This window comes from Annulohypoxylon maeteangense, assembly GCF_022496945.1.
Source record: "Annulohypoxylon maeteangense strain CBS 123835 unplaced genomic scaffold GGS22scaffold_5, whole genome shotgun sequence".
NCBI classification, from domain to species: Eukaryota; Fungi; Ascomycota; class Sordariomycetes; order Xylariales; family Hypoxylaceae; genus Annulohypoxylon; species Annulohypoxylon maeteangense.
The window spans coordinates 547004-559221 of NW_025953252.1; the positions used below are offsets into that span (position 1 = coordinate 547004).

General features: G+C 49.1%; 4 protein-coding genes across 4 annotated transcripts; 2 read left to right on the forward strand and 2 right to left on the reverse strand.

Annotated features, from left to right (window-relative positions):
- Positions 1-173: 173 nt before the first annotated feature.
- On the forward strand, positions 174-1573 carry GGS22DRAFT_158257 (putative gibberellin 20 oxidase). The gene is made up of 3 exons (XM_047960615.1): positions 174-944; positions 1007-1126; positions 1176-1573. The coding sequence occupies exons 1-3, from the start codon at positions 407-409 to the stop codon at positions 1511-1513; spliced, it is 996 nt and encodes a 331-aa protein (XP_047820447.1). The 5' UTR covers positions 174-406; the 3' UTR covers positions 1514-1573.
- An 816-nt stretch (positions 1574-2389) lies between these two features.
- On the forward strand, positions 2390-4258 carry GGS22DRAFT_115623 (TPR domain protein). The gene has a single exon (XM_047958087.1). It carries the CDS (start codon positions 2424-2426, stop codon positions 4119-4121), a length of 1698 nt encoding a protein of 565 aa, XP_047820448.1. The 5' UTR covers positions 2390-2423; the 3' UTR covers positions 4122-4258.
- A 102-nt stretch (positions 4259-4360) lies between these two features.
- Positions 4361-5563, reverse strand: GGS22DRAFT_199016 (DJ-1/PfpI family protein; the record flags this gene model as incomplete). Its single annotated transcript, XM_047966221.1, has 2 exons — positions 5103-5563; positions 4361-4978 (listed from the first exon to the last, which is right to left on the reverse strand). The coding sequence occupies exons 1-2, from the start codon at positions 5178-5180 to the stop codon at positions 4361-4363; spliced, it is 696 nt and encodes a 231-aa protein (XP_047820449.1). The 5' UTR covers positions 5181-5563.
- A 781-nt stretch (positions 5564-6344) lies between these two features.
- GGS22DRAFT_178754 (P-loop containing nucleoside triphosphate hydrolase protein) lies at positions 6345-10430 on the reverse strand (the record flags this gene model as incomplete). The annotated part of the gene is made up of 2 exons (XM_047963597.1): positions 6345-8690; positions 8739-10430. The coding sequence occupies 2 exons, from the start codon at positions 10428-10430 to the stop codon at positions 6345-6347; spliced, it is 4038 nt and encodes a 1345-aa protein (XP_047820450.1).
- Positions 10431-12218: the final 1788 nt, after the last annotated feature.

The window sequence follows — 12218 nt, forward strand, 5'->3', positions numbered from 1 at the left end:
CGATATTATTTCGGAGATACGGATCATAGTGCTGTCGTTGTGCATCGAAATATGGGTGAGAAAAGCTATCCCCGGGTCGCCCATATAAGTAATTCACACCTGCTATGGTAGGTTGTGGATGCCAGCTGTGTGATGGAGGGGATAGTCTTTCACAGCATTTCTGGCTCCTTTAGCTCCGGATTGATCGTCGGAGATACCCGCAAATCTTTATCAGATAACTAGTCCTCACGCTTACGTATATAATTCCATAGATAGTTCATTTACACTATTTTATTGGTAATTTGGTAGTGCTGCGTATCTTGGAATCTGTTCCTAATAAATAGGTTAATACCCTGTCGGAGGGGTATTCATATCTGATTCATTCGGAAGAACATTAGATATCGAAAGAGTTAATAGGATTTCTAAAATGGCTGTCGATCAAGGACCCCCGGCAGCCCCAGTCACGATTCCGGTAATCGATATTTCCGGGTATATTGCGGGGGACTCGACTCGGACGGCTCAGATCGCCGAAGAATTGAGCGCTGCATGTCGCGCCCCCGGGTTCTTTCAGATTGTCGGACATGATGTTTCTTCTGAACTACGAACGCGCCTGTTCGAGAAAACTGCGCAGTTTTATCGTCTCCCTTCGGCTAAGAAATCTGCATTAGGCCAGGGTTTCTCCGCGAATGGCGCGCGGGGTTACGAAGCTCTCGGGGCCGAGATCATGGAGGGCGATTTCAAAGATCAAAAAGAAGGCTTCATGATGGGTCCTGAACTTCCGCCCGGAAGGTTCTTGCAAGGACCGAATTTGTGGCCCGAGGAAGTTGATTGTCCCGAGTTTCGGTCGACGATGGAAGAATACTTCGCTGCTGCCCGAGGTCTTAGCGTGAAATTGTTTCGCTTGCTAGCGTTAAGCTTGCATCTCGAGGAGCATTATTTTGATGATTTCGTCAACAGTCGAGACTGTTAGCAGCCAATTCCTTTCGCTTGACGCTGTTAATAAATGCTGATATCCCTACTACTCTAGCTATTTCAATGTATCGTATACATAAATATCCACGAACGGATGCTGAAATGGCGAAGAAATCCCGTGGAACGGGTGCCCATACGGATTTTGGTGCTATGACACTACTACTTCAAGATAATAGTGAGAATGCCTCCATGCAACTCCTGTTATGTCACTAAAAACTGTTTAGTTGGGGGCTTGGAGGTCTTCCACCGGCCAACAGACACATGGAATGCTGTGCCCTATGTCCAAGATGCGTATGTTGTCAACATCGGCGACATGATGGAACAGTGGACGAACGGTCGGTATATGTCGACAGTTCATCGTGTCATATCACCAATTTCGGACAGGGACAGGTATAGTGTGGTTTTCTTCAATGAAGGCCTGCTCGACCAAGTCATCGAATGCATTCCAACTTGCATCGAGCCCGGCGAGACCCCTTTACATCCACCTGTGACAGTAGAAGCGCACCTGAGAAGACGATATGGTGATAGTTATGGAGTAAGTAAGGACAAGGGCACAAATTAGAAGCTGCTTGAAGTTAAATTAGTATACAGTGTATAGAGAAGTTAATGATTGGCCTCAAGGTCTGATTTTATACTTTCCTAGCCGATAGGTGCCTGTAATAGAGCATCTAAATGTGCGAACGTGAGTAGAGCTCTTAAGAAATACGTTTAAGACTCCATTTTTAAGATATAGGAATGCGGAAATGTAGGACCTTCCGATTACCCCTATTTATCTAGGCAACGATTCGGTTCCGGAATTCAAACGTCAAGTGAGGACCCTGTAAGGAGCGGGTTCATGATAGACCAGAGTTCATTTTGGTTGACAAATACCTAGTACCTAAATACCTGTAGAGTTTCGGTAATTGAATAAGCACTTATATGGGTAGGTAGGTACCCTGATAGCCCGGTGTTGTTGATGTTGTTAGAGAATGATGTTATTAAAGAATGATGTTCCTCTCAATCTAAGGTTTCACCGAGTACTTGCCTTTGACTGAGTTACGTCAGCAACAAAAGATTATGTAATTAATAATTACATAAGATAAAATCGAATTACATAACACCCGTGACCTGGCATTGAATTACATAACACTGAATTACATAATATGGTGAATAAGTACACCATCAACCACAGACTTAGGAAAACGTTTCTAGGTCACATCTCATGCATTATTGAATTGACGACAAATTAAAAGGTCCAAAAACATCGGGCACTCACGAGTCGGCTGTGATCCCGAGTCCTAATGGTCTTACGTAGTTATATGCGCTACATGCATAAACCCCGCAGAAAATCATAGCCCCGGTTAGCGATTGCTTACAAAAAAGCCCCGATAGAGCGATTCAACCCAAAGATGGAGACTTAAGTGGCGCCATCGCACCTCATGATGTTAGTCATCCCATCATCTAAACCTCACAGAAACAGAAGAAGAGACACGATGGCCGACGAGTCTAAAGTAGCTAGTGAAAATCAAACTGGTGACGGGTACTATGACCTTGGTTCGTACAGACGGCCAGTGACTTCAAGCAGCGCCGAAGCCCGCGAATGGGCTAACCGCGGCCTGATCTGGAGCTACGCCTTCAACCACGATGAGTCTGCCAAATGTTTCGAGCGAGCCATCGCCAGCGACGCAGACTGCGTCTTCGCGTACTGGGGCCTAGCCTACGTTCTCGGGCCAAACTACAACAAACCCTGGGAATTCTTCGACGAAACGGAGTTAGAGAACGTGATGCAGCGCACGCGCACCGCAATCTCGAAAGCAAAAGCAGGCGCATCCAAAGCGTCTCCCGTCGAGAGAGCCCTCGTGGAAGCGCTGAAATACAGGTATCCAGAGGAAACCGCCGCCGCGGACCGTAACTGGTCGATCTGGAACACCAGCTACGCCGACGCCATGAAGAGCGTATACACGCAATTCCCCACCGACCTAGACATCGCCACGCTCTTCGTCGACGCCCTAATGAACCTCACCCCCTGGCAGCTCTGGGACATCCACACCGGGCTCCCCGCCGCCAACGCGCGCACCCTCGAAGCCAAAACGGTCCTCGAGCTCGCGCTGTCCCAACCAGGCGGATCGGAACACCCGGGTCTCCTGCACCTATACATCCACCTAATGGAGATGTCTCCGTCCCCGGAAACCGCGCTCCCAGCCGCAAACACGCTGCGTCTCCTCGTGCCCGACGCAGGCCACCTGAACCACATGCCCACGCACATCGACGTGCTCGTCGGCGACTACAGTTCGGCCGTGGCCTCGAACCAAGCCGCCATCGTCGCGGACGACAAGTTCTTCGCGCGGGAGCGGGGACACGCGGTTTTCTACACGCTGTATCGCATGCACGATCTGCATTTCCGGATCTACGCCGCCATGTTCTCTGGCCAGTCTCGCGCGGCGCTGGGAACGGCGAAGGCCGTTGAGGAGGCGTTGCCGGAGGAGTTGTTGCGTGTGGAGAGCCCGCCGATGGCGGATTGGTTGGAGGGGTTTGTGGGGATGCGGATACATGCGCTGATTCGGTTTGGCATGTGGGATGAGATTTTGGGGTTGAGGGAGCGGGAGGATGGGGGGCTGTATTGTGTGACGAATGCTATGGTTGCGTATGCGAGGGGCATGGCGTATGCCGCGAAGGGGGATGTGGGGAGGGCGGCTGAGCAGCGAGGCTTGTTTGCTGATAAGTTGAAAGGGGTTCCTGAGTCGAGGACGGTGTTTAATAATAAGTGTGTTGATATCTTGGGCGTGGCGGAGGCGATGTTGGATGGGGAGTTGAAATACCGTGAGGGGTCCTACGATGCTGCTTTTGAGCATTTGCGAACTGCGGTTGAGCGCAGCGCTGCTTTGCCATATGATGAGCCTTGGGGATGGATGCAGCCTCCTGCTCATGTGCTAGGAGCACTGCTGGCGGAACAGGGACATTATGATAAGGCGGTTGAAGTATACGCTGATGATCTAGGGGCTAACGGGAGGCTACCGCGAGCTTTACAACATCGAAATAATGTGTGGGCGCTACACGGGTATCATGAGTGTCTGGTGAAGTTGGGACGGATCGAAGAAGCGAAGAAGATAAAACCACAGTTGGACAAGGCGATCGAGGGCGCGGATATACCGATTAAGGCGTCTTGTTATTGTCGGTTGAGTGCGTTCTAGGAGCAAGGGACGAATGCATAAGGTAGAGAGTACTTATATGGGCGTGCTGTATATATGATGCTAGATGAAATGAGTAGGTAGGTATAAGCGTAGCGTGAGTAGGTATCACTTGATCATTCATTCATATATCACTCATATGCACATTAACCTCCCCTCTAGAAGACTCCGTGATGTGTAACGACTGGTATCATTTCTACATGCCTAAAACACCCCTTCCCTCCCCCTATCACTCAGAACCCCTAAACCCCAATAGCCTTAGCAAGTGCCTCCCCAACCCCAACCGAACTCGCCGGATTCTGTCCGGTGATAAACTTCCCCCCATCCTGGACCACCGTAAGCGGCGCCCACGGCTCCGGCGCCTTCTTATACGTCGCACCCGCCTCCGCAATCTTATCCTCGAGGGAAAACGGCATATGCGCACTCATCCCGACCACATCCTCTTCCGCATTACTAAACCCCGTCGCCTCCTTGCCGTGCAACAACTTCTTCCCGCCGGGCAACTCCACATTCACAAACACCGCCGGGCCATGACACACCGCGGCGACCGGTTTCCCCGCCGCCACGAACTCGTTGATCAGCGCGATGCTGTCCTTGTCCGTGGCGAGATCGAACATCGGTCCGTGACCGCCCGGGTATAACAAGCCCGCGAACTCCGCGCTGCGGCCTAGGAAGCTGGAGATTGTGGCGGTTTGCTCCCACAGCGCGGATTGTGTGGACAGGAAGCTGGCGGAGCTGGCGTCCGCTTTGAAGGCTTCGACGGAGCTGGGGTCGAGCGGGGCGAGCCCGCCTTTCGGGGATGCGGTTACGATTTCGACGCCTTTCTTGGAGAGGACTTCGTAGGGGTGGGCGAATTCGGGCTGCGGACGTGGGTTAGTTTGGGGGTTTGCTAAAAGGTGTGATTGTGGAGGTAGGTAGGTATGGTACATTGGGTGCTGGAGCGAAGGGTTATGGAGGGGATGGGCTGAGAGATTGGTTACGTACTAGATACCAGCCAGTGGGCTGCTTGACGCTTTCGATGAAGCCGTATGAGGTTAGGACGACGAGGACTTTTGGCGCCATTGTGGTGTTTTTTTCAGCTGAGGTTTAGATATTGAAGATGTTTTTGGTAGGATGACGTAGTTGAGTTGAGCTTAGTTTAGCTAAGGTTAAGTGGTTATAAGGATTTGGAGTTATGGTATTTTGTCTCAGAAGATTCAATAATATAATTTCTCAAAATCGATGACGTCCAGAGTTTATATACTAAAAACTCCCAATCCTCGATAAAGAATATTTTCATAATAAACACGCTCGTATGACGCTGGCTACCTACCTAAGAAACTCCTAGAATATCAACCTTCCCATCCTAGAAGCTACCCTATCCCCACCAAAGAATAGAAAAAAATAACACTGACGGCATTTACCCCGCCGGCGTTCTGATGTCAATCCAGCTTAGCTCCGCCAACAAATCTTGGTGCTTCAGGGTCTTTTAGCGGATGCACGGCGGCACCATCAAGGCATATCATCTTCGGATCTTACTTCTGCCCCCTATGATTGGCCGCCGGTCTTCTCCAGCGACAAGGAATTGGTCCGAGTCTAAAAACGGCGTCTGCCATGCGGCACTCTAGTACTAGTCTACCAAGTCTAGGGCTCTAGCACCTGGAGTTAAGGAATGCCGCACCATTTCGGGCGCTGACATAAATCGACACAATCCCGAATCGGGCGTAGGCGTTTAGGAATCTACCACGCTATTTCCTTTCGGCGTTTACACTTGCTCTCATCGGGAAGTAAGCTCTCGTATATAAAAATCCAAGAACGGGATCGAATAATTTATCAGCTCAGACGACGTGTATAATACTTACCTAGGTACTAGTATACACATGCTTAATAATTCGAGATGGTTAGTAGCTCTATTTGCCCCAGACGGGTCATACTTAGCAATGTTTTACGATGCCCAGGTAGGAAACCATCTCGTGCACCCGTGATTCTGATTTCCGGAGGCTGGAGATGTCGATGCGATAGCTAAGACGGACTTCACTCCTCCTTTGGATGGTAGCCGGACGATCAATCTACACCGATATTTCAGGCAACTAAAACATTAGGCACCTAGATAAAGCCGAATTGGTTATAGACGACGTTTGATGTCAATAGTGTGTTTATTGGTATGTATGTACTCGAAAGCTGTGTGGCTAACTAAAATGTATGTGCAGTGTGAATCCAAATATGTGCAACTCCTTGGAAGTTTCATCACTTCCTCGTATTCTCAACAACGCTCTTCCACCTTGTCCTCACTAGCCTAAGCAAAAGCCACGCGACAACCCTGTACACGACGATCGCCGCCCCCAGCGCGCCGAGATTGACGTAAGGGTTCACATTAAGCTTATACAGGTCTAGAACCTGTTCGCCAGTCTCGATCTGGCATTGCCCGTTCGGTAACCTCTGCGCGTCATCGCAAGTGAATGTGACGCCCCTCAAGGTGAATTGCGCCAGTGCAGCTGTCGCATACTTGAGCGGGCTGATGTAATTGAACGCCTTAAACAACTCCGGCATGTCGATAGACATGATACCGGCCATGATCTGCGCGACGGAAAGTAGAATAGAGATGATGTTGACGGCGAACCCGGTGTGATTAACCAAAGTATTGAACATAATACCCAGGCTTTCGCCACACGACACGATACCGAAACAGCAGAAGGCGTACACGAAGTACATCTCGGCCGTGCGTGGGAAACCAACCGCAAAGTCAGCCAAAATGCTGAAGAGTAGACAAGCTATTATCTCGAAGGGCACCTCGAGAAGGGTATACGTCGAGAGGAAGGCCTCAACGCTATATACGGCATCGTCATCTTCACGGTAGAACACCTCACGCTCCGCGGGGTAAACGGCGACGTTCTGCAACATGCCGACAAAGTAGAATGCACCAATCTCCTGTACGAAACCGACCCGGTTCTGTACGCTGTAGTAGTCGTTATGCACGGGCGCAAAGAACAGGGCGAGGATGATAGCTAATCCAAGAACTTGCATTATACGCGCTAAAAGGAGGGGTGGTTGTCGCTGGAGGTTGATCATTGCTCGGTGTAGTAGTATTGGAAATGCCGTTATGAAAGATGCGCGTTTGTGAACCATGGCGCCTAACTCGGCTGGTGTTGCTAGAGCGGCCTTGTTGAGTGACCGGCGTGGAAGAGGGTTGGAAAGCCGCCTTTCAAGATCAGCTCCGCTTGCTTCCGCCGAGATGTCTGTAGTCTCGCCAGTTGCTTTTCCACAGCTATAAGGTATTGCCACTTTTTCATTCATTGATTCTGTGCCTGACTCTCCTCTCTCGTTGATATCCGAGAGTCGCGGAATGGCTTGTGTCTTCCCTGATTGAGACTGGTTCATGATTCTAGTCCAAGACTCGATAAGTCGTCGGACCTTCTCCCGGCTTTCAGCTTCTCTTCGAGCCTCCTGAAGATCAATCGTGATGAGATCAAGTGCGAAATCAGCTGGGTTAGTGTGTTGAGGACATTGATATCCAAGACCGCTAAAGTAAGGTAACATATCCTTGGCGGCACCGGCATAAGCAGGTGAGCCACCTCTGGCGAGCAGCAGTACATTTCCGAAGTGGTTAAATATGTCTGATCTGGCTTGGTGTATTGTCAGGATAAGCGTGCGCCCTTCCCTCGCCAGACCCTGCAGCACCTCCAAGATACTGCTTGCAGTAAAAGCATCCAATCCACTTGTCGGTTCGTCGAGTAGTAGGACGCGAGGGTCAGTAAGAATTTGTATGGCGATACTGACTCGCCTCTTTTCTCCTCCGGAAATACCTTTTACCATCTCGTTTCCGATCAAGTTGTCAGCGCAATCTTTGAGACCCATCTTGACTAATACATCTTCGGCTCGTTGATGTTTTTCCGACTTGCTCATCCATGAGGGGAGACGGAGACCAGCTGCAAAGCGAAGGGTCTCTCGAACGGTTAGAGATGGAAGCAGTGCATCATCGTCCTGGCAAACATAAGATACAATTGATCGCACCACTGAGTCCGACGGTACGGCACTATTGAAGGTTAACTTTCCGGACGGCTTATACCTAGTTCCGATCGTGCTATGCAGTCGCATCGCCATCGAATTGAGCAAACTGGTTTTTCCTGATCCAGATGGTCCCATTATCACGTTGAGCATACCGGCTTGGAATGTGGCCGTAACAGGATTGAGGATCGTCTTAGTCGGCAGCTTTTTTCCAGTTGGTGATCTCTTGTCCAACTTAAGGGAAAATTCGTCCAGGCCAACATCTATCGCCCGGACTTCGTAAATTGATCTCGCGTTCATCTTCTCTTTTCCAGCAGAAAGATCCGTGTCCGATGCTCGAGCTCGGGCAATTGACATTTCTACCTTGACAAACGCCAAGCCGACCCAGGATGTAACAAAGAACAAAATGACAAAACCTAACATGGCAATAATCGGTCGTGCAGTCCAATCCCGTGGGAACCCAAGGTTATCCATGATATATTGCCCGGTATATGGTTTACAGGCCGGATCTGACTCGCCACCTGGCAAGGGGCAATCGTAGAAGCTACCTTCGAATTCATTGCCGCAGAGAGCCCCAAAAGCATAATACTGTACAAAAATTAGCACATTTATCAGAAAGATAAAAATTCAACTTACGGTATAAGTGATGTACTTCGTCCACCTCACATACACAGGAATCGTATTGCTCTGTATGAAGTATCCACAGGCCATACTCTGTAATGTGTATGCGAGGTTGGCAATTAGACTTGCTCCAGGGAAGTGCCTAACAGCCGCGACCGAAGAAACCGCCAGTGCAACGGCAATATAATGGTTAAGAAGAAGTATCGAGAAAAACGTGAAGAACTTGGACACGTCGCGATCGAAGCCCACCATAAAGTAGTAGATAACGCTGAACAAAAATGGGACAGGTATGTCTTCGGTGAAGAGACGCGCAAGTCGACGGGATATTATGAAAGGGAGTGCAGTTACACAGCCTTCGCTATTTTCGCGATCGAAAGTTGGGATGTCCATCGTCAAGCGGTAAATCTCGAATGTCAGGAACAAGTAACCTTGTAGGCCTACCGAGATGTACAATGCAGCTTGTCTGGATCGAATGCCAGACTGGTCTCTGGCAAGGTTGTAGAATACATATCCCGTGATGATAGCCATGAAAATAGCTTCCAATATAGAACCTGCCATTCCCAGCGGGTCCCTGTAAGTGACTTTGAGCGTCCTGTCTGTTAGCACCCGCACCTGACGAAAAAAGCCTGCATGTTGTTCCATTTTCGGTCGCCTAGGTTTATTCTTCATCTCCGAAACTTGTTCGGATGTAAGCAATGGGAAAACTCGATTTGACTCTTCGTTCCATGCTGTCTTTAGACGCTCAACTCTAGCGGTACTTTCTTCTTCGAGCTCCGGACTGCGATTATCGATCGCGGCATGATCAATCAAGAATTCGGCCGGGTTAACGAATGCAGGTAGTTCAAATCCGAGCCCCGAAAACCACGGGATACACTCTTTCATCGGTCCGGAATACACAGGGCTCCCCCTAGACAAAATCACAAGGTTATCGAACAGGTCCCAGATTTCGGATCGCGGCTGGTGAATAGTCGTGATAATCGTACGACCTTTGCTTGCTAAAGTCTTGAGAGTCCTAACAAGCTGGTAAGCGCTTGTTGCATCCAATCCAGTTGTTGGTTCGTCAAGGAAGAGGATTGATGGGTTCGCCAAGAGTTGTACACCGATACTCGTCCTTCGCTTCTCTCCGCCACTACATCCACGATGCTGACTATTTCCGATTCTAGTATTTGCACAGTCCTTCAACCCCAATTCAAGGATAACTTCCTCCACAATACGCATCCTCTCCTTTTCTGTTGTCGAAGATGGTAATCTCAAATTTGCCGAGTATCTCAACGTCTCTCGTACAGTAAGGGTTGGGAGCAAGATATCTTGTTGCATTACATATGCATGTCTGATGGAGTGCACGCCCTCTTGTCCGTTGAATGTGGCAGTTCCAGTTCGAGAAAGTCGAGAGCTAAACATGCGTTCTGCGATTGTGTTCAATAAGGTCGTTTTTCCAGAGCCACTACCACCAAGAATAGCCGTAAGAGTTCCCGGTTTTAGAGATGCATTCACGGAACTAAGAAGGGTCTTGGTGGTTGGACCGTCACGACCTTTCCCGCTAAACAAATCGGGATATGTTGCAGGATCCCAGATTGAAGGTGACGTATCGACGGTAACTGATAGATCTCGAATTTGAACATCGACAGCTTCAACATCGTCCAGTGATAAGTGGTTGGCGGCCGACAACGATAATCGCTGTGCTAGTTCTGGTCGAGGGAGATCCATGGATGTAGAAACGGAACTTGGAGGTGCATTCTTCTCGATATCGATAATAACAGATTTCTCACCGGGCTGCCCTTCGCGGCTCGGGGTCGCCGTATCTGAAGCTGGAGATGCCATTTCAGCTATGAAATGTAGCAGTGTTGAGAGAAATTAGTATCTAGAAAGTGTGGTGAGGCGATATAAAAGGCCTTTAGGGCGCTGAGGCTCGTGTTGAACTCCAGCAGCTAAGTCATTCCCGATGCAAGACTAATACAATTTCCTCGATAACGACGCATCGGTACGTGGTCCTTGCGAAATGCTAGTGGAAAGGTAAATTTGAAGAAAAAGAAAAGATGTTTCGTATAAAATCTAGTGCCAAGTAGGTACTAGGTAGGTTGGTATGAAAAACAAAAAGAAAAAATATCTTGAAAGATCAAAAACTCATATGTGCCCCATTTGCCGCAGAAGAGGTGCTGGATGTGGTGTAATGTAAGATGCAACATCAGTCTGACCAGGATGAATCCCACGCGAGCCAGCAAACCACTTGAGCTGGGATCCTGGGCGCGATCCTTAATTGCGGGCATGGGCTGCTGCAGACCTGCAACCGATTGCCACCGGGGACTACGTAGTAAGTTTACGTTTACCGAGGGCGTTTCGTTCCCGGCGAGCTCTGGGGATCACGATTCGACCCGATGCTTCATGTAGCATTGCCGGTATGCTCCCTCTCAAGCGGTCTGCTTCTGTCCAGCTCAGTGAGTAAGAAGAGGTATCCTCGACACCAAAATATACCTTCAAGACAAAGATAATTACCTGTCAGTAATAGTCTCCTTTGTTAAGTTTCTGCCTTTGAGAAAATGCCACAGTATTACCTGTCACCTGTCTAACAGGAAGTCTGTGCTAAAAATACGATCATACGCAGCTGCGTACGTAGAAAGTACCGCACGCTGTAAGAGCCTTCGAGGCCCTAAGCGAAGTTGGTTTTGGTGGGACGGATGCTAACCGACAAGATTGTCTTTCCCTGTTAGGATTTGTAGGGACTTGGGGAAACCAAACCAAGCTGTTTATGGTTGCATCGCAGGATACTACCTACTAATTCAGTTCAGCCCAATCCGAGCGCCTGGTTGGGCTGTGTCCACCAGATAGTCTTGCATAATGTGTAGGTTCTAGATACACTTGACAGCGATCCAGTCCCGCCTATTAAGCCCTTACATACCTACATATCAAATATATTAAGCGAGGCTAGATTCGGTAAGCAGAGCAGTCCAACGATTCTTACGTACATATGATCGATATTCACGACCCGTGGAAGTTTTTGTAATTCAGGAACGAGAATGGTGATAAGTCTTCTGGGTATACGGCTTAGTCGTAAGCAGTAAATATACGATGAAGACATCATGGTAAGATTGGTGTCTCTATACGACACGCGGACAGAAGCAAGACTAAGACACTAGCACTAGGTAATTAATTGATTTGAAGTTCGAATGTGGTAAAGTGGTTGGTATGGTCATCCGGGAAGGAAAAGCTCCGCCTCGCTTGCACAGCCGAGATGTCATTTTTCGATCTAAACCTAGAACTAGAGGAGTTTGCGAATCTAGGGATGTTCCACAGGCCGAACTCCGCAAGCCACAAAGCTGGGGATTTGCGTTGCTTGCATTTCGTGCATCGCTAGCTAACCGCTGGCGAGCTGAGGACGTGCCACCCGTGCGCATGGTGCTTCGTTAAGAGTCAAGACTCAAAATTCCCATGTGAAAAGGGATGAGAATCAAACGCACGGATCTAACGTTTAAGGAATATCTTACTGCTTGGCTGCTC